Source organism: Rhineura floridana, chromosome 6, assembly GCF_030035675.1.
Source record: "Rhineura floridana isolate rRhiFlo1 chromosome 6, rRhiFlo1.hap2, whole genome shotgun sequence".
NCBI classification, from domain to species: Eukaryota; Metazoa; Chordata; class Lepidosauria; order Squamata; family Rhineuridae; genus Rhineura; species Rhineura floridana.
The window spans coordinates 127,579,679-127,601,956 of record NC_084485.1 but is presented as its reverse complement, the minus strand read 5'-3'; the positions used below and the strand labels follow the sequence as shown (position 1 = coordinate 127,601,956).

General features: G+C 42.4%; 1 protein-coding gene across 2 annotated transcripts in view; it reads right to left on the bottom strand.

Annotated features, from left to right (window-relative positions):
- Positions 1-12,148, bottom strand: part of LOC133387927 (cysteine proteinase 4-like) — a 39,562-nt gene extending 27,414 nt beyond the window's left edge. For both annotated transcript variants that reach the window (XM_061633788.1, XM_061633789.1), the window contains exons 1-5: positions 12,076-12,148; positions 3,354-3,549; positions 1,368-1,504; positions 1,145-1,236; positions 56-377 (exon numbers count right to left, since the gene is read on the bottom strand). In XM_061633788.1, coding sequence (XP_061489772.1) covers positions 56-377; positions 1,145-1,236; positions 1,368-1,504; positions 3,354-3,549 — 747 coding nt within the window. In that variant the 5' untranslated portion in view covers positions 12,076-12,148. The remainder of the gene's footprint in view (positions 1-55; positions 378-1,144; positions 1,237-1,367; positions 1,505-3,353; positions 3,550-12,075) is intronic.
- Between the last annotated feature and the right edge of the window lie 10,130 nt (positions 12,149-22,278).

Here is a 22,278-nt window from a genome sequence, read left to right as displayed (position 1 = left end):
TAATAAATACACATTTGGTTTGTAATCAGTTTTGTAATCAGTGATTCACAAATACCTTCCTCTTGCTTCTTGCTGTGGCATTTTTTCTTGGGTCTTGGTTCTCCTCAGAATCAACAGGTGTCTCAGGTTCATACTCTGCTTCAGACACAGCAAGGAGGGTATTGAAATCAACATCTTCGTGGTTAGAATTAGCATTATAATCACCGATGAGGTCAGAAACCACAGATGTTACAAAATCACTGACTATGTCTGAGGTATTGGTTGTCATTGAATCACTGTAGGTTTCAGAAGTATTCACGATTTCTGAATGCCTGGGTGAGAGAGTTTTGCTATGAACGCCAACCCAATAGGTATCATCATCCTGAACAAAAGTTGCCCTGGGAGGAAAAATGAAAAATTAAGACTATTCATAACAAGATACATAATGTGGAAAGGCAGCACATAAATAAAGTAAAACAATTTTTAAAAGCACCATCAAACACACAACATTTTCTCTCACGGTTATTTGCATCACACTTTTCAGTGCAGAATCATTTAGCAAATCACTTTCAACAAGAACACAAAAAGATGAACAAAGAATTTAAACAAGACCATTGACTTTTAATTGCCAGGCTATTAAACTGAAGCCATTGTTCCCTTTGGGATTCAGAATCTCCAAGAAGTCCAGAACAGCCTGTGTATGTGGTAGGGATGGGGAGCCTGTGGTTCTCCAGATGTTGTTGGACTCCAACTCCCAGAGACCTTGCTAGCATGGCCAAGGATTATGAGAGCTGTAGTCCAATAACTGGAGGGCCACAGGTTCCTCATCCCTGGTATACAGCACAATCTTTTGGCCTTATTCATCTGTTCAGCCCATTATTTGACTCCCAACTACCAGCTTTTACCCAAGGAGAAAAAAATCCTCCTCAAAGACATTCAGCTGCTCAATAACATGAGCAGGGTATTGGACTCAATGGCCTTATAGGCCCCTTCCATCTCTACTATTCTATGATTCTATGTCCCTGCCAGCATGAACATATGTGAATTCTAAATACATGACCAAACACACTACCTTAATGTTTTTTCAGATTATTTCAAAATGGACATTTCTGAAAGAAGAGCTAAAGTTCCTTAATACATATTTCACAAGAGCTTCACAACTTACATAAGCCGGATCTTTTTAGTCTCCTGAGGAGCAACCCAAGTAGTTGTAATTTTGTGCTTTATACTGGTATTTGCGTGAATTGCTGCTGAATTCTGAAAAAAAAAGTGAAAGACAGATATATCTTCACTTTAAAAAAAAGTATGGATACATCCTGTTATAAGGCTAAATAACACCACACTGGCACCACACATTAAGTAAATTTTCATATCAAATTAGCACATACCGGAACACTGGCACATGCGAAACCTTGTGTGCTTGGATCTACGATGCGAAACATGCCCACAGGAACATTTCCATTAATTTCTCGAGCCTGTACCATAAATGCTTTAAATCCAGATGGCGAGGTTCCTTCTAGAACCACTAGGGAAAACCAACAGATAAATTTTGTATCATGAGTTAGAATACACATCAGAGCCTTTCCCTATGAGCTCTTTGGTCTTTCATTTTGGCACAGGGGACTTGTCTCAATCAAGAACTTTACTGACTGAGTGATTGCAGCACTAATAAAGCGAGGATAAATGACACGCAGACAGTGAATAACAATACTGTAAACCCTAAATAGCTTCTGTAAGCTGGTATGTTCTCATTCCCAGTGTGTATTCTGTGAGTATGTTTCTTCAATGTAACACTGCTCTCAAGAACAGACTACTCACATCAGTTAATATTTGCATTGTGCATAGTACAACTTGCTTTTTCAAGTTCATATTTAAACACCAAGGAGGAAGCTCAAATTTTGTGTTTTTTCTGAATTGTGGAATTGCAGCATACAGTCTCTAGACTACGATCCAGGGGACAGAAATATATTTTATTATATAAGCTGATCTCAAAGAAGGGCTGGCTCTATAAGAAAAGAATGGCACAACAATGTAATAGTAGCAGCTTCCTAGGGTGCAATCCAACTCGTATTTATGCTGGGCTGAGGGGAGTTGGATGCGGTGGATCTACAGCTGAGCCGGCTGGGTCCCAGCTGAGCCAACCTAACCTGGTGTAAGCCCCTCAGCCCAGCTCAGCTAGGACTCAACTGGCTCAACCAAGACCAATCTAAATCCTGAAAAGGGGCATTCTGGGGGTATGTTGGGGTGGTGTCAGGGGAGGGGCCGAGGTGAGCGGACTTAGGCCATATCCAACTCATTTTTGGAGCACTCCCACGGATCCCAATTCAGGCAAAAGTTGAGCCAGGAAAAAGATCAGTCTAAGAAAATTAATACAATAGAAGTCAATGGAGAGGGCTCAATCCACACAGATCGGGCCCAGGCTCACCAGCCAGCCCCACCATTACCTCTCTGAAATAACTTGCTGGATCCAGCTTACTCCCCAGTAGGGGTATTTGGGAAAGCATGCTTTTACTTTCTGGTCCCTGCATGTAGCTCTGCCTGCTGAACCAGAATTCAGCCAACCTAGAAGCTCCTGAATGGTAATTGGATGTGGCAGAACTTTATGCTGGCTTCTCTAGCTTTGGCACCACTTATGCCAGGTTCCTCTGAGTTGGACTGCTCTGTTAATTAGGGAATTCATGCAAACAGGCATAGCCTGGGTAATGCGTGTAAAATCCAAACAGGCATAGCATTAAAATTAAAAAGCTACCCTTATCTCTTACTTACAGCTTGAAAGCATTTCTCTTATGTCTTGTAATCAGTGACACTGTGGGGAAACTGGAATCACAACTTAACTAAACTTTGATAGGGCCACAGGGGACAAAATAATTTGTTTCAGAGATCCATGGACCTGCCCATAGGTTAACCATTGGTGGGGATGGGCAATTTTCAATTTTGGTTTCTCATTTTTCCAGTCTTAAGTTCAGCTCTCCATATTTCTTCATCAGTTTGTGATTTTTTTAAGTCCTCAAGAAAATTCATCACAGTTTTAGTGTGGATTTCTTCTAATACACACATTTTCGTATACAATTTTCCTTAATATACATATTTTTGCAAAGCAATTTTCCTGAATATAGTGCATTTTTGTCTGTTTCCCCCCCACTGATATATGCATTTATACGTTCACTTTACCCTAATGTATGCATTTTTGCACACATTGCTTGGCTAAAGAACTGCACTGCAAAGTTTGGAGAAGTATGAATTTTGAACAATGGTTGCGTTTTGGTTCTTGTGTTGTTTTGGACGTGTGAGTTAGGTGGGCTTGCCTTAAAATGCACTATCCCTATCCATTGGCCATCTCTCACTCATATCATTGGGAGGTTTATGCAATTTACCTTGTATTTCATTTCCTGGATCATATTTATCAAATGATACAGAGATGACATAGGGTGGGGTAGATGTCTGTGGTCCACCTCCACGATTTGGTAACATGGAGGAACAATCTATTGAAACATCACTAAGAGGAAATCCAAGGGCCTTGGGCATGAATCCAGCACAAAAAATGACTACAAAGAAGGAATACATCTCCATCTGAAGAAAGAGAAGAAAGCTATTTGTAACAAGATGGTGGAATGATTGTTGACAAACATGAACACATAACTTTTAATACAATGAAATGTTAATGGTAATAAAAGTAAACAACTTGGTTATATTCAGTTGTTGCATTAATTATAATCAAATTAGTAATGATAATATTTTTATTATGCATGTTGCACTTTTGATAAGTAATATTCTTTACAAACCTTACCTCTTCAAAATGGACCTTGGTTCCCTTCTATTATGTGAAGAAGCTCACTAGTATTCCTTTTTTACCGAAAATAAACTGAGCCAGTATCTCTTGTCCTCAGTTGCTCAACCCCTCAAAAATCCAAGTACAATGATATTTAGGCTCCCACTGGGTCCCACAACTTGATTAATCCAAGTTTCACCAGATGATGTATGCTGGAAAGTGTGAGCTCCACTATATATCCCACTTGAAAAGTTTTGGCTGCCGTTTGTGCTCTCTTTAAGCACAAGCAGAAAAAATGTTTGCCTCCTTCCAAAGCAAACCTGAAAATTCCAAGGTGGGAGATGGAAGAAGAGACAGATTGCTGTATAAGAAGAGAACCGCTTGGGAGAGGAGGTGAGGGAGCACTAGCTAAAGAGTAGGAAGGCTGGGAGTAACCCTTGAAGGAAATACCTGAAGAAAGACTCCTCACCTGAATGTTTCTCCAAGAAGCAGGAACGCCGAGAGAAACCCAGAATGAAATTGCTGAGAAACGGTTCCTAGGCTGAATCTTGCAACAGAAAAAGGTTTTGTCTACTCTGATATTTGCCACCAAAAAAAGTCAACCTGAAGAAGGGATTGGGCTTCGGGGGAGCAAATGGTTGTTCCAGGGAAATTCTCCATTTTTAGAACTTCCTCTTACCTGAAAGGTGAGTTAGTGTTCCTTAATATTGGAGGATGATGAGGGTGGGGTTTTGTGTGTGTATGTGCCAGAACTGTAGCCCAATTTAGAGAACTACACATCTCAGGTTAATAATGTAATATAGATTAGGGATGGAAGGCTCTGTCAATTTCAGTTCTCTCCCTTTCTAATTTTTTGAATGCTAAATTCAGTTCTCCACATTTCTGCAGCAATTTGCATTTTTTTTAAAAAAAAATCATTGTGATATTCAGTATTTTAGAGCAAATTTCTCCTAATAAACATCTTTTTGTATGCAGGTTTGATTAATGTACACATTTGTGTAGGCACTTTATCCTCATGCCATGCATTTCTGTGTTATTTTCATTAATATATTCATTTTTATGCCTGCTTTCCCCTGATATATGCATTTGTGTAAACATTGGTTGGAGAACTACATAGCAAAATTTGGGTAAGTGCAAATTTTGAAGGATGGCTGTGTTTTGGCTGTAATGCTGTTTTGGAAAGTGCATACTTGATAGATTTGGCTTTAAATGTGAATTGAATCCAATTTCTCCTCCATCCCTAATGTAGATATATATTTAATGTGTTGGTGAGCTGCGTAGTGAGCAGTTCTAAACAACACACTCACACAGTTACCACATAATGCTAAGTCAAAACATAGCTAAGCATGAATGCACAAATGTTCAGGTACTCACAGCAAGAATTGTGGCACCTTTTCTCCTCCCTCATCCTGCTGCTGCACTACTTAGGGCTAGAGAGGTGAAGACTTGAAAAAAAGCTTAAAATTTTGAGAAAAAACAGTCCCCCATTTCCACCCAATTTTTTTAGGAAAAACAAGATGGGAAAATCTGGAGGGGGGGCAGAAAAAACTTGTTTTTTCCAAACTTTCCTGGTTTTTTTCCGAGTCATCATATCTCTACTCAGAGCTAAGCCAAGATTTGGTTTAGCATTATATCCAAAGCCAAACTCATAGTTTATCTCCCCCATGATAAACAAGTGGTAAATCAAAGTGGTTACAGATCATTTGCTGTGAGGAGAGTGGTTTTGGTATCATCCCTGTACCTACAGTAACCTTTTCACTGAATCTAGGTATACGAACATGAAGGTCTGGGAGCGTGCCTGCTTCTTTTTGAGTCCTCTACAGAAAAAGTCTAGGAACCTGGATTTATGTCAAGCTGATATTCTGGGATCAGAATAGATTCTGAAGGAAATATTCCTTAGGATAAGTCTGGGAAGGGAATTCTGAGAATCTAGTGGAGAAAAGAGGTCAGAAAAAGCAGCAGAATGACAAACAGTAATGTGATGGAGAACAAGCAAAAAGAAATACTTTTTAAAATAAGAAATTAACAATTAAGTCCTTAGTCCTAACCATGTTTTTGAAATTAAAACAATTGTGTGCTTTGGAAAACAGTTCAGAAAGGCAGTGTTGTCTCTGACAAAGCTATAATGAAAACCAAAGAACAGCGCCAGAGGATTGAAGGAAAGCTGATGTTTCAAACTGTGTAATCTGGGAGGCTGCCACCTAACACAAGGAAGTGAAGAAACCCTATTGAATAGTCACATAGCTTTGGAGTTTCTGCAAATGAACTGGATTTAAAGACGTGTGCCTACAGGCTAAAGAAAGGATGAAAGAAAAAGTCTGGTTGGGAGATGTAGGAAGCACTCAGGAACATTTTTAACAGATCCTCCACCCGGAAGTAGCAATGAGATAAACAATCTGTGCATATGAAAGAAAATAACAACTTTAGAAGGGGCCATCAAGAGGATAAAGGCAATGACACCAAGATTCGAGTGGCACATTGTTCTACATTAGTAGCTTCTTGTGTTCACAACAAATCAGTGCTGTAGCATGCAACCAGGCATAAGGAAGTGTACCCACACACTTGCCATTGGAAGCTACCTTTGAGGCCCAGGTGAATCCAACATATAGGGGCTAGCTCAATATGACTAGCTACCATTTTATTGTACCTAATTCCATTTTTGGAGCTTGCAAAGCGTCTTAACTGGTATGCATATTGCGGCATTTCTTTTATAGAGTCTGTAAAATTTAGACAATGAAACCAATCTTGTTTCATTGTTTTAAAATTGTTAAATTGTTAAATTGTTTTAAATTTTTAAATTGTTTTTAAAAGATGTGTTTTAAATTTGTATATTTGTTTTAATGTTTTTAGTTACTGTAAACCGCCCAGAGAGCTTCGGCTATGGGGCGGTATATAAGTACAATAAATAAATAAGTAAATAAATCTTCTCCTGGCATTCCCAAACTGAAATGCTAAACAAGGCTCTTTACCAGGAGGTAGTGAGTTTGACTCACCCAGAAGCAGGACATCATTCATGCTTTGCCCATGTCTAAATGTCTATCAATAACCCCAACCTCTTGTCATCTTATTGGATACTGATTGCTAAAACCTGATTGATGGGGGGCCCCGGAAACAGGGATGAGGGCAGTTGTTGAGTATTCCCCCCTCTTTCCCGTGATGGTTTCTTAGAAGACAGATGGTTAGCATACAGCTGTTCAGACTACAGAACCCATGTGATGGCAGCCATTTTGAAAAGGCCCAAAGAAGGACTTTTGCACACCTGGTCACTAAAGCATGGATGTACTGTATCCCCTTATACCATAAAATGGTATATATTGTTGTTATTAGTAATAACACATTATTCTATGCATAGGTTCAAATCTATGGACCTTGGTTCAGCAATAATAGTATTTATTGTTAAAGTTATACATTATAATTTTCTATCCCTATTCTTTTTTCCAACTTTCAGCCCATATTGAGTGAAATAAGAAAATTTTATCTGCACTTGCCTCTTTGAAAGAACTAATTAAAACAGTAGTATTACTACAAACTATAAAATACCACGGAGAAGGCTTGTACTTCTGGTTTAATTATACCCTGTAGTTGCCAAACAATGACCAAATAATGGGGTGCTGTTTTGAAAGGAGATGGGGATGGGGATAAACACCTTTGGAAATTAACTATAAAGCCTTAAGGAAACTGCTGGGGAAATTGTTCTCTAGAAATGAAACTCTGAAACAGGGCCCTGCTAAAGAGGGCGGAGGAAGATAGCAGAAAGAAGGATGGTAACCTAGATATAAAGAATGAAACAAGGTTGTGTCCATTCTTCATTTATCCACTGAGGTAGCAAAATGTATAATTACTTTTTCCTCTTCAGTCGTATATTGTTGGTTGGGTTTATTTCATTTTGTTATTACCGAAACTGTGTTCATCCGATTCAAATAGCCAATATATATATAACTGGGGTATAGTTGAGAGCCAGTGTGATATAGCGGTTAGAATGCTGGACTAGGACCTGGCAGACCAGTATTCAAATCTCCACCCAGCTATGAAACTCACTGGGTGAGCTTGGGCCAGTCACTCACTGCCTCTTAGCCTTACCTACCTCACAGGGCTGTTGTGAGGAAAAATTGGAAGGGAATGTACACCTTGGAAGTCAAGGTGGGATAGAAATGTAATAAATAAGCCAGTATTGTCTACACTGATTGGTAGCAGTTATCCAGGGTTTGGGACAGGGTTATTTCCTAGTGCCTGGGAGTTAGCCTAGGACCGCCTGCATGCAAAGATTGTGCTCTACCACTGAGCTATGGTCTTCTTATGTAACAGATGGATGCAGGTGGTTTCCTTGCTGTGTTAATGATATCTATTGTCAATAACTATTGCCTTGCTGTTACTGTAGTCTAAAATATGATTTCATACTAGGGTTGCCAGGCTTAGGGCCTGAGACTGATCCTGTATCTTTAGAAGAGAAAGTCAGCCAAGTGCAGGTGTTCTTGCAACACTGTAATGGGAAAAGCTACAAGGTGGAATTCTCCCTTCCCCCTGCACAACTTTTAAAGATACAGAAGAACTCTTGGTTGCCAGGCCCGGCCTCCAAGAGGACTTCTGTATCTTTAAAAGTTGTGCAGGGGGAAGAGAGAATTCCGCCTTGTGGTTTTTTCTATTACAGTGTTGCAAGAACACCTGCACTTGGCTGACTTTCTCTTCTCCTAAAGATACAGGATCAGTCTCAGGCCCTGAACCTGGCAACCCTATTTCATACAGGACTAAATTACAGTATATATAAGGTTCACAAAATGGCAGAGCATTGCTGCAGAGGAGTGGAAGTTAAGGTTGCCATTTTTTTTAAATGACCTTGCTTCTGTGACTTTAATAGCAGCCTAAGATGCAGAAATTAACAGGCAATACCAGGAGATCAAGTGACTGGAGAAGCTTCTCCTGTGTAATTTCTGCTTGTCATGCTTCCATTAAAGGCAATCCTAAAGAGAGTAGATAAGCTGCTATTAAAAACAAACACACACTTAAATTCTCCAGTATAAGAACATTAGAAGACCCCTGCTGGATCAAACCAAAGGCCCATTTTGTTCTCACAGTTACTAACCAGATGCCTATAGGAAGCCCACAAGTGGGACATCAACTCAATAGCATTCATGATCCATAGCAATTGGTATTTAGAGGCATACCACCTCTGATGCTGGAGGTGATGACTAGTAGCCACTGATAGCTTTGTTGAATATCCTTTAAAAGTTGCCCAGGTTGGTGGCCATCACTACATCTTATGATTGCAAATTATATGCAAATTATATTGTTTAACTACGTGCTATGTCAGTATGAAGAAGTATTTCCTTTTGTCTGTCCTGAATTTCCTAACATTCATCTGGAATGACCCTTGGTTCTAGTAGTATGAGAGAAGGGGAAAACCTCGCTATCCACTTTATGCACACCATACACAATTTTACACACCTCTTGTATGCCCCCCTTTCACTCTCCTTTTTTCTAAACTGAAAAGCCCCAAACACTGAAACTTTTCCTCATAGGGGTGTTGCTCCATCCACTTTATCATTTTAGTTGCCCTTTTAAGTACCGTTTCTGACTCTACAATAGCCTTTTTGAAGTGTGACAATCACAACTGTACACAGTCTTCTAAGTGTGGTTGAACGGGGAGTTATATAGCAAGTAGGGATGGAAAGATCTGTCAGTTTTGGATCTCTCAGTTTCTCCAATCTTAAATTCAGTTCTTCATATTTCTGCAGCAATTTGCATTTTTTAAAAAAATCCTCATGAAAACTCCAGCATTTTAGTGCTAAATCCTCCTAATAAACCCTTTTTTGTGGGCAGTTTTGACTAATGTACACATTTTTGCAAACAATTTCTTCTCATGTAATGTATTTTTGTATGTTATTTTCACTGATACATTCATTTCCCCCTACTATTTGCATTTTTATAAACATAGTTTGGTTGCTGAACTGCATTGCAGAATTTGAATAAGCGCAAATTTGAAAGGATGGCTGTGTTTTGTTTCTCATATTGTTTCAGAAAGGCGAATTTGATAGATTCAGCTTGAAATGTGAACTGAATTTGTTGCCCATCCCTAATAGCAAGAGAACACTAATTTATTTATTTTTAAGTCCCATCTTCTGGCAGCAGCTCTGTGGCCTCCCGAGCAGAGTTCCTTCCCATCGCCACCTACCTGATCCTTTTTTTAACTGGAAATGCCATCGATTGAACCTGGAGTCTTGCACAGTGGAATCCCCCCTTCCTGTACATGCCATGTGCCCTCCCTGAATCTGTTCTAGATGGTTGGAGGAAAATCCAGAGCAGATTGAGGAGGGCTGCAGTGGGAGGACAGGGGGGAAGTTCTGTTGCTTAGCCTAACCTACCTAACAGGGTTGATATGAGGATAAAATGGAGAAGAAGGAGAACCGTGTATGCCACCTTGAGCTTCTTGGAGGAAAGATGGGATATACATGTAATAATAATAGAGTGGAAATCCTTGCCCTGACGGAATCAGTTGATAGAATAGTACCCCATGTATTCTGCCACTGAGCTTTGGTCTCTCCAGACATGTTTCCAATGGGCACCTCGACTCACACAACCACATCCCACACAAAAGAAGTAGTATTACATTTACCAGAACATTTTGAAAGCTCAGAAAATGCAGCACAACACTGAGAAAAGCAATGCATTCCAGGTTCAGCAATGCAAAATATAGTGGACATGCAAAAAAAAAAAAAAGGATGTTTGGAAACACCCCAGCAGGAAAAGCTTGTTCTTATATCTCAAGTTCAGGCCAACTCCCATTTCTGCTTCTTCAGCACATCAGCACAGGCAAAAATAGAAGGGCCAGAGGTAGGGGTGGGAGGTATTTACATCTCAAAAACAATAAACTGTTGTCATGAGCCCTTCTGCTGACTTTGATGCCAGACAGACAGTGACGGAGAGGCACTGGGACTTTGGGCACAGGACCGGTGACATCACAAATTGAAGAGAGAAGTTCTCATCTACCTCAGTGTGGAGTCCATCAACTTCAATGAACCTGCTGCCATTGCCAGGTCAACAATGCCTTCCCTTAGAGGAGAAGGACTGCAGATTCTCCCCACAAGAGAAGGGCTGGTGCAGAAAAAGGGCTTGGGTTAAAGTGACCTCCAGAACTCACATTTCATGACTGACTGCTTAGAACCTTCCTGTAAACTTGAAGCAATGTCTTCAAGTGATGTATAGGCATGAATACTAATTGTAGCTAGCCCTAAAAGTGTTTTGGAGGAAGGAGGATCAAGAAGTTCTTGGCAGCCAGGAAGAGAAAAATTCCACCTCTCTTACATGCTGTTATTTTCCTGTGGGCCTGGGAATGGTAAACTCCAAGGCTGAGTTTGAGGCAATTGATCCTTGCTGTAACTCACTTGGGCTCAAATGATTGACAAACTCGCTCTTTCTTCACTGCTCAGTAGGATCCTTCATTAGTCAGGTGAGCCAACAGCCCATGTGTCTTCTGGCCTGACTCGTCTTGGCAGAGCTGTCAACAGGAGTTTCTGGGTCTAGTATGAAACTTATACTTTGGACTGTCCTATGTTCTTCCAGAGACAAGGATGCATGAAGGTTGCTAGGAGGGCCCCACAATGAATGCACTCAAGCCTCAATCTATGGGCCTGTTCCTCAGACACAGCAACCACAACCCACTCATTTTCAGCTGGTTAGATAACAATCTTGTGTAAGAAAATCCAAATGTAAATTCAGATTGAGAAAGAAATTTGTATATTTGCCACATGGGAACTTGTGCAATTCATAGTGATAACCAAGAGCAATTTCATAAAAGAAAACTATCTGCCTGCACTTTTCAGATACATGGAGACAACTCCTGCTTAAGGTCATGAGCTATGATGTAGAAATCTGAGAAACAAAGGCATTAAGATTTCTGTTCCTCCCCCAATCTATACATTTCTATACCCTTTCGCCTGCTGTTAACAGAATGTGTGCCCATCAATCTTCATTCAACCCACCTTGAATTTTTCTTGCCTTCCTGGCACTGTAAGACTGCACTATCTGCTTAACTTTCCTCTGCTAGCGATGCTCAGTGCTTATAGAAAAGTGCATTTGATCCTTGGCATCGTGGTTCAACTCTTCAATTAAAAGACTTTACAAGTACACTCAGTTGTCTCACTTTTACATCTCAAACTTTCCTTTCTGTATATGAAATACACCCCTAACAAGCAAGTTTGAGTCCACATATTAGGGCTCAATATTAAAGCCTGGCTTCACTATCCACCTTCAGTCAATATACATCCCGTTCAGTGTTTATGAAAATGCATGGTACAGGTGAAACGGGTATTTTCAGTATTCCAGCAACCTACCTTAATCCCTGGTTCTGGTCAGCCTTGGTACTTCTGCCTGTGTCCTACAACCTTGTAATGTAGAACTCTGAGGGAAATATAACATATAGGAATGAAGAACTGGGTGGCTCAACTAGTCACAAGGGGGAGGATGAAAAGCAGCCAATCAGTGGCACTTCCACCTCCACCTCAGAAATTAGCACGTGCCAGATGAAATTATCTACAGCAATAGTCATTCTCTCCCTAACCTTTAAACCACCTTTCTTCCTTCTGTGATCTGCGAAGCTTTATATGTTTCATAAGCTTTATATGTAAAGTGTGATCTGTAAAGCTTTATTTGTGAACTGCGTTTGCTGATCAAAGTTGCAATATTTTATCAAATCAAGCTTCAGCTTTGTTATGTTATAATGGGGAAAAGTTGGACCCTCAAATTGACAACTTTGTTTTGGACTTTACAAGGAAAAGATAAAAGATACATAGTAGGAATTAATCTATGCCTCTTTTAATATCTGGTTTGACCTTAATTCTCACATTACTCAGGTGATTGTTTAGTATCCACAATCCATTCATATTTTGGGGGGTTTCCCATAGATGTAAATCATTTGGCCATCAGATATGCTGTTAGTTTGCAGGATATCATTATTTTGAGTCTGTGGTAAATACCTTAGAGCCTGTTCCTACAAAATTAATGTGTGTGCTGAAGTTCCCAAAAACAGTGATATGTGCTCCTTTGAGCTAAGCCTGTTTTCTTATTCAGGGCATATACTACATTATGATTTCAGAAATAAGAAGAGCCCTCCTGGATCAGATCAAAAACCCATCTAGTACATCATCCTTTTCTCAGTGTCCAACCATATGCCTATTGGAAGCCCACAAGCAGGGCATGAGTGCAATAGCACTCTAGTCTTCACCTACTCATGCTCCCCAGAGAGTGATATTCCAAGACATACTTCCTCCAGTAATGGAGGTGGTACACAGCCATCGTTACTAAGCGTCACTGATAGCCTTATCCTCAATTAATTTGTCTAAAGGCCTTTTAAAGCCTTTAGATGGCATCACTACATCTTATGGTAGCAAATTTCACAGTGTTTGGGATTTGTTGTTGTTATATGCCTTCAAGTTGATATAGGAAAAATAATGGAAAATCCATTAATAATTTCAAAATTTGTTCAAATAAATGTACCCATAGCTGGATGTGGAACCATGCATGCAAATAGATGCTGTAATTACAAATCGCTCCTGGATCCAATATTTGCAGCTCTGCCTATATAACTTCAGTAAGAGAATATTAGCAGCAGTGCTGATCAGCTGTTTGGGAAGGGAGGTTTGGGAGCTGGATTTAGTCCCTCTGCTCTTTCCTTTCCCAAAACACCTGGCTGGGGCTTTTGTCCATCTACCTGACCTGGTTTCTATACATACAGTAGCCCTAGCTGCAGTGTGTGTGGATGTGCGTGTCACTGGTTATAGCCTACGTGTTTTGATTCAGCAACAACAGTGTTACTGCTTTGTTTTCCTTTAAATAAAAGCTTGCCCATGCTCCCACAGCCTCCCAAAATGACCTACCACAGACTTCACCAACCTGGTGCCCTTCAAATAGTGTTGGATTCCAACTCCCAGCAGCACCAGCAGCATGGCCAATGGCTGGGATGACAAGAGTTGTGGTCCAAAGCATCTGGAAGGCACCAGGCTGGAGAAGATCAACTCATTGTAAAGGTAATGCTTCCAGGTGAATTATCTCTATTGGAAATACAAGGTATTTCCTGAATCTGTTGGATCAGGGGTCCCCAAACTGTGACACAAGAACCATCAGTGGTCCACAACCTTCATTCATGTGGTCTGCAGTTTGTGGATTTGCGGTTGAAGATGGCATATGGTTCCTCCACTGCAGTGAGTATTCATACTGATTTTTACTTGTATTTTTATTGCTTCTTTTGTTTCTTGTGTTGTATATAATTGTATTACAATTGTAATTCTATGGAACTATAATTGCTACAACAGGCAGAAAAACCATTAAATGGCCCACCAAAACCCTCAGCAATTTTCAAGTTTTCCCAAAGGAAAAATATTTGGGAACTACTGTGTTAGGTTTTAAAAAACATATTGAGCAAAAAAGATCTGCCAACAGGGAGGTCCAAGGATTCCCTTTTCTAGGAAATGTTGTAACAGTCCTACCTGTTGCAATCTGGTACACATGAAAACATAAGTATACCCTTTTCAAAGTACTCCTGTGAGCTTCCAGGATGCATCATACTTTAAACAAGGATGGCTTATTAGGACCCACAGAACAGAATTGTTGCTGACATTTAGATCCATTCCAATCGTGTTTCAGGACTGGACATGGAACTGAAACAGCCTTGGTCGCTCTGGTGGATGATATGAGGAGGGCGTTGGATAGGGGAGAATATACCTTCCTCGTCCTCCTAGATCTCTCAGCGGCTTTCGATACCGTTGACCATGGTATCCTGTTGGATCACCTAGGGGGATTGGGAATAGGGGGCACTGTTTTACAGTGGTTCCATTCCTATCTCTCAGATAGGCACCAACGGGTAGCTTTGGGAGATGAGGTATCAGACCCTTGGCCTCTTAATTGTGGGGTGCCACAGGGCTCTATCCTCTCTCCCATGCTGTTTAACATCTATGTGAAGCCGCTGGGGGCCATCATCAGGAGTTTTGGGCTGAAGTGTCACCAATATGCGGATGACACTCAGCTCTATCTCTCATTTAAGTCCTCACCAGAGTTGGCTGTGGACACCATGTCCAAGTGCCTGGAATCCGTAAGTGGATGGATGGGAGAGAACAGGCTGAAGCTGAATCCTGACAAGACCGAGGTGTTGCTTGTGGGAGACAGAGGAAGGCTGGGTATTACGGACCTGATGCTTAATGGGGTGAGATTACCCCTGAAGGACCAGGTCCGCAGCCTCGGGGTCATTCTTGACTCCAGGCTGTCCATGGAGGCTCAGGTCTTGGCGGTGAGTCGGGCAGCTTGGTATCAGTTACATCTGATACGGAGGCTGCGACCCTACCTTCTTGTTCATCTGCTCCCACGGGTGATACATGCCCTGGTCTCCTCTCGCTTAGACTACTGTAATGCGCTCTACGTGGGATTACCCTTGAACACGGTCCGGAAGTTACAGCTGGTACAGAATGCGGCGGCACACTTGATTAAGCACAGCCGTTGCCATGATCATATCACACCAGTGTTAATAGATCTTCACTGGTTACCAGTTGCTTACCAGGCCCAATTCAAGCTGTTGGTGTTGACCTTTAAAACCCTATACGGTTTTGGCCCAGTCTATCTGAAGGAGTGCCTCCAGAATCACCAATTATGCCGACTGACAAGATCAGCCTCGCAAGACCTTCTCTCGGTCCCACCAGTTAAAACAGCGAGACTGGTGCGGACCAGAGAGAGGGCATTTTCGATCGTGGCCCCCACCCTCTGGAATTCCCTTCCTCTCGATCTCCGACATGCTCCCTCCCTGACAGGTTTTCGCAAAGCCTTAAAGACCTGGCTGTTCAGGCGGGCCTATGGAATGGGGGAGGATTGATTTTTATGGGGTTTTAACTGGAATTGTTTTAAACTGATTATGATATGTTATTGGTTTATTATGCTGTATACTATGTATTGTTTTTGCCGTTGTAAGTCGCCTAGAGTGTCCACTAACCTGGACAGATAGGCAACCAATAAATAAAATTTATTATTATTATTACTGACATCAGACTGTCAATCGCTATAGCACCTGATAGCCAGAGTGATAAAAGCCTTCCCCAAAGATATGACCAATGTGCTCTCTGGCTAGGAATGGGAGAGAAATTCAATTCAGTTCACATCTAAAGGTGAACTTGCCAAATGTGCACTTTCCAAAACAAAGTGAGAATCAATCCTTTGGAATTCACACTTCTCTGAATTTTGCAGTGTAGTTCTCCAGCCAAGCAATGTGTACAAAAATCATATACTAGGGTAAAATGTGCATAAAAATGCATATATTAGTGAAAATAACATATACAGATGCTGTAGAAAACTACTTTGCAAACATGTATATTAAGCAAAATTGCATACAAAAATGTGTATATTAGGAGAGATTTGCATTTTCATTGAATATTCATGAAGACTTTTCTTACTATGTTATATTTTTCTAAGCATCACACTACCCATGAATGCTTCTGCACAGGCACACACCTGTGCAGAAGCTTTAACGAACAGTGTGACGCTGCAAGGCTAGGCAAGGCGGTGATGATGGCAGTGTGCGAGGCCCCTGGTGACGGCAGTGTGTGAGGTGGCCAACAGCAGTGGCTGTGGCAAGCGGGATGCCTGAGACACAAGGCAGTGGTGGTGCGGAAGTTGCCCAACGGTGGCAGCAGGTGAGGCATGCAGGGCACCCGTTGGTGGCAGTGGTGCATGATGCACCCGGTGACAGCAGCATGCAGGTGAGATCTCTCACACTCTCATCTGCTTTGGCCTTAAATATGAGACTTGCTTAAAGAGAGAAACATAATTAAAGTACTTCATATCACCCCAGGAGCCCACAAATATATACCAGAATGTGACTGAACTACTAGATCAAGGGTAGCCAACATGGTGCCCTTGTTGGAGACTCCAATTCTCATCAGCTCCAGCTAGCACGGCCACTGGTCAGGGATGATGGGGGTTGTAGTTTAACAACTCCTGGAAGGCAGCAGATCATTCTAGATTATTCTGCCTTGGACAATAAAAGAGTGGAAATTAACTCCACATTCCTTAATTCATTTCTGCCCTAACCCACACTGGGAGAGATGTCATGTTTTCAGTACTTCCCTGGTGCTTGCTCATGGACACATTTTTACAAAAGGCATAAGACAAACATGTTCAGGTTTGTAGGTCTTTTCTTCTCTACAGTGAAATAATCAATTTTATAGAATCAGAGAATAGTAAAGCTGGAAAGGGCCTATAAGGCCGTCAAGTCCAATTTAAAGCATACCCGACAGGTGGCTGTCCAGCTCCCTCCTGAATGCCTCCAGTGTTGGAGAGCCCACCACCTCCATAGATAACTGGTTCCAACAGTTCTAACAGTTAGAAAAAAATTTCTGATGCTCAGCCAAAATCTGGCTTCATGTTACTTGAGCCCATTATTCCGTATCCTGCACTCTGGGATGATCGAAAAGAGATCTTGGGCCTCCTAAGTACTTGAAAAGTGCCATCATATCTCCCCTCGGTCTTCTCTTCCCAAGGCTAAACATTCCCAGTTCTTTCAGTCTCTCCTATGAGGAGAGGGCTTTGTTTCCAGTCCCTTAATCATCCTCGTTGCCATCCTGTCCAGTTTATCTGCATTCTTCTTAAAGTGCGGTGTCCAGAACTGGATGCAGTACTCAAGGCCTAACCATTGCCAAACAGTGGGGAACTAGTACTTCATGTGATTTGGAAACTATACTTTTGTTACTGCAGCCTGAAATAGCATTTGCCTTTTTTGCAGCCACATCACACTGTTGGCTCATATTCAGCTTGAGATCAACAACAATTCCAAAATCCTTCTTGCATGTAAGTACTGCTGAGTCAAGTATTCCCCGTTTTATAACTGTGCACTTGGTTTCTTTTTCCTAGGTATAGAACTTTGCAGTTATCCCTGTTAAGTTGTATTCCGTTGTTTTCAGCCCAATGCTCCAGCCTATTGAGATCCCTCTGAATTTTGTTTCTGTCTTCCAGAATATTAGCTATCCCATCCAATTTTGTATCATCTGAAAATATGATAAGCATTCCCTGCACCTCCTCATCCAAGTCATCAATAAAAATGTTGAAGAGCCCTGGGCCCTGCAGTACCCTGCTCATTACCCCCCCCCCAGTTTGAGAAGGAACCACTGACAATCACTCTCTGAGTATGATTCTGTAGCCAACGGAGGACTACCTGATAGTTGTTCCATCCAGCCCACATTTAGCTAGCTTGCTAATCAGAATATCATGGGGCATTTTGTCAAAAGCTTTGCTGAAGATGAGATATATTATGTCCACAGCATTCCCACAATCTACCAGGGAGGTTACCCAATCAAAAAATAAGATAAAATTAGTCTGGCAGGATTTGTTCTTGACAATTCCATGTTGGTTTCTAGTAATCACTGCATTGTTTTCAAGGTGCTTACAGACTGACCATTTTATAATCTGCTCCAGAATTTTCCTAGGGATTGATGTCAGCCTGACTGGTGTGTAGTTCCTAGGTTCCTCCTGTTTGCCCTTTTTGAAGATAGGGACAACACTAGCCCTCCTCCACTCATTTGGCATATCACCCATCCACCATGATTTTGCTTCATGCCTAATGGCCACAACAGAAATCCAAAGAGTTTAGCACTGCAAACTTTTGCAAGAGCAACCCTAAAATCGCATCACATTTGGGCCTCTAGGCAGTCCAGTTTTTCTAGTAAATAATATACTCTGTGTATTATGCAGGTACTAGCTGTTCAAGCTTGCTTGACAATCCAGCATTCATGTTAGGAGCACCCAAATTGTATCATTTCAGTTGTGGCGCATAGTCCATTGGACATGCTTAAGAAGAAGAACTGTATTATACCACATCCTGTTTGCTTTGTCTTCTTCTGATTACCCTGCCATTCCCAACTCTATTTGCTCTTTCCAAATTTTTATCCTGTGGTTCTTCTAGATGACTCTTAAATGCAATCTTGTAATTGAATCCTGGTACCAAAAGGTGACATCAGCCAAAGATTCATGTGTCAAGCATGAATTAAGCCTTTATATCAGGGTTGGGGAACTTGTGCTCTTCCAGACGTTATTAGACTACAGTTCCTGTAATCCCTGACCATTAGCCATCCTCACTGAGGCTGATGGGAGTTGAAGTCCAGCAACATCTGGAGGGCCACAGGTTCCCCATCCCTGCTGTATGCCCAAGGTTTACCTTGTAACCTTGTAATCTTGGTACAGAAGCAGGCAAAACTACAATCTGTCCATGGCAGCCGGAGCAATTTAAAACTCAGGAAGGCCGGTCAGACAAAGCAAAAAGATGCTAAAAGAGAGCCGGAAAAGAGGCAAGTCAGTAGCAACTTGGCAATAGCTCCTTGGAGCAGAGATTCAGGTGATGATTTATGAAGTTAAACTAAAAGTCTGAACCAATCAAGACGTCCTTTGCTTGTCCTAAGTGCAGAGGATGGTCTCTCTGAGCCCTGCTATGAAAAGACATTACCATGGCAGCTACGCCACCACTGAGGGGCCTCCTGGACAAATGTCTAAGAAAACACATGGTAGTAGCCTTTACATTTCCCTTGGCATGTGTATCTTTGAACAAGATGGATGTGGCTGAACCCAGGAAATGATCATATGGAGATTTCTATCAAAATTAGGAGCCCCTGGGGAAAGCTGGGGTGCTTGAAAGTATGAAGCTAATTTTGGCATTAAGCGGTATATTAATTAATTTGTTAGTAAATAATTTGCTCAACAATCTTGAATCTTCCTGCATGGAGGAATACACGTCTACCTGGGAATATCTACTCCTAAGCAGATATGGAAGTCAAGCTAAAATCAAAGACAGGAAGGAACTATAGCCCAGAGGTATAGCCCTGCCTTATGCCTTAGACAGCCATTACCCATCACAACAGACACGACTGAGCTAAGTGGACAAATGTCTGGCCTGGTATAAGGTAGATTCCCACAACCTAAAGATAAAGGGGCGGAAGATGAATCAAGATATGTACTGAAAGACAAAAAAACTGAGTGGGTTTCAAGTTTACACTCCTCATAAGGAGGGATTTTATGAGGGTGGGGGAAAGTTAAACCCAGGGCCGGTTCTAAAGGGCAGCCAGGTGGGGCCCCGGCTGAGGGGCCCTGGGGCTACAGGGGCCCCTCCACTCCCCTTCCGCAATATGCGGCAGGATTGCTGCCGCGGATTGCAGAACAGGAGCTTCCACCTGCCCACCATTTCCTCGCCCCACCTACCTGCCTTCTGCCTGTTAGCATTGCCCTTAATGAAGATGGCGGCCAAGGTTTCCCTAAGGTGCTGAAGCCCCTGTTGCCATCTTGGTTGATGGCAGAGATGCGCACGCTAGTACACACGCGTGCCATCAACCAAGATGGTGGCGGAGGCTTCATCCCCTTAGGGAAACCTTGGCTGCCATCTTGGTTAATGGCAATGCTAAAAGACAGGAGTCAGGTAGGTGGGGGTGCTGAGGGGGGCATGCATGCACGCACACATGCTGGGGCCCAGGGCAAGCTGATGCCCAAGGGCCCCAGCATGCCTAGAGCCAGCCCTGGCTAAACCTCCTCCTCAAAAGGATGGCTGGATGACTCTAGCAATACTTTCATGCAAAAATATATTTCCATTCATGAAACCTACCCAATCTCGTCCACCATGTAAAAGTTGTGTCAACATATTTAATGAACTTTAAAAAGCCCATGCTTTCATGTACCTAGGAAAGAATAGACTTTGGGAATCAAGAGCATGAACTACATGTGACATCATCATAATTGAGATAATTACCTTCCATTTTTGAATCTGTATGCCTCATCCCATAAATAGAGTGGGTGTCCTCCTCCCTGTTGAGAGGGGAGGTTGCCTCAGTTCTGCACCAGCAGAAATCTCAGAGGCAAGATGACTTAGCTACCAACCCTGCGCAATGAAAAAAGCTGGGTGTGTGACCACTGTATACAAAACCTATTATCTCTCCATCACTTGTCATCCGGTGCTGCAATCATTCAAGGTGATACCAGCTCATTGTTTCCAGGGAAACGACACAGGACAAACATGTTTCTGGCTCAGCTTTCTTTCATTTTGATCCTTGTACTCAGCCCATGCTCTGCAATCTCCAAATTCTGTTTCATTTAAAGAATGAAATAATTAAACAAGGGCAGGGACTGTGTATTTGGGAAAGGGTGTGGAAACTGGGTGCTGGGTGCAGCAGGAGGGAGATGTCATGGGGGGAAGGTGGGGTGCATCAAAGGCATTGGCCATGACCACAGCTCTTTCCAAAGTTGATTAAGAATGAGCAAAGTCTGGGGCATAAATTGATGTTGGCATTTCAGCTTTAATAATCCACCCACATGAGTAAGAAAAAAAACCTGTATCTGGCTAATACACCAACTATGGTCTTTTCTGAGCAGAAGTAGCCTACCCACAGTTGTCCATGCTCTAGTAACTTCCAGATTGGATTGTTGTAATTCGTTCTATGTGGGGCTGCCCTTGAAAATGATCCAGGAGGTACAGCTGGTACAAAATGCAAACAGGCACCAGTCTCCTGTCTCATATAGTGCCAGTTCTAAAAGAATTGCACTGGTTGTCAATTATCTTCTGTGCCCAATTCAGGGTGCCTCATTTGCTATATAGATCCATGGCCAGCACCAGGGGTCCTCAGGGCCCAGCCCAGCTTGGCCCCTCTGCCTCCCCCCTGTGTGCATGTGCCTGGTCATGCCACCTCACACATCAGCACGCCTGCCTGCCATCAGTCAAGATGGCAGCAGGGACATGGTGATGTCCCCACCACCATCTTGGGTGGTGCAGGGATGCACGCTGATGTGCAAGGTGGCATAACCCTGTGTATTTAAGTGTGTGCTGGGTGTGCTGGGGTGATGTTGGCTGAGAGAGCAGAGCTCCTGCTTTGCAATCTGTGCCAACATCCAGTGGTGGCCCGTGACCTGATGCTGGTGGGGATGGCAGAGTAGGAGCTCCATCCTCCCAGCCCTAGCCGTACCTTCCTGTTCCAAACAATGGCTAGCCATGACCCTCCTCTATTATATTGGTCTTTAGTAGGGATGTCGCAGAAGTTCCTAATTCCTTGGTTTGGATGGATTTAAAAGAGGGTTAGACAAAAGCAGCTGCTAGCCATGATGGCTATGCTGTGCCTCCACAGTCGGATGTAGCATGCCTCTGAATGCCAGCTGCTGGAAACTGCAGGAGGGGAGAGTGCTTTCGCACTCAGGTCCTGCTTGCAGGCTTTCAATGGGCACCTGGTTGGCCACAGTGAGAACAGGATGCTGGACTAGATGGGCTGCTGGTCTGATCCAGCAGGCTCTTCTTATGTACTTATGTTATAGAGACCATGGCAGATCCTTCCTACCATGCCTTCCTTGAAATGTATGTGTCACTGCTATGGGAGCAATTGCTGTGCCAGGTACTCTGGGAAGTGTAATTTTTCCAGGGTGCCTGACTCATGGGTCTGGCCCATTGGTCACTGTCAGTGGAACAAGCCATACACGCCAACGGAGGGAAGGAAGGAAAGAGGGACACACATTCTGCTGCTGCGGTTACAGCCAGGTAA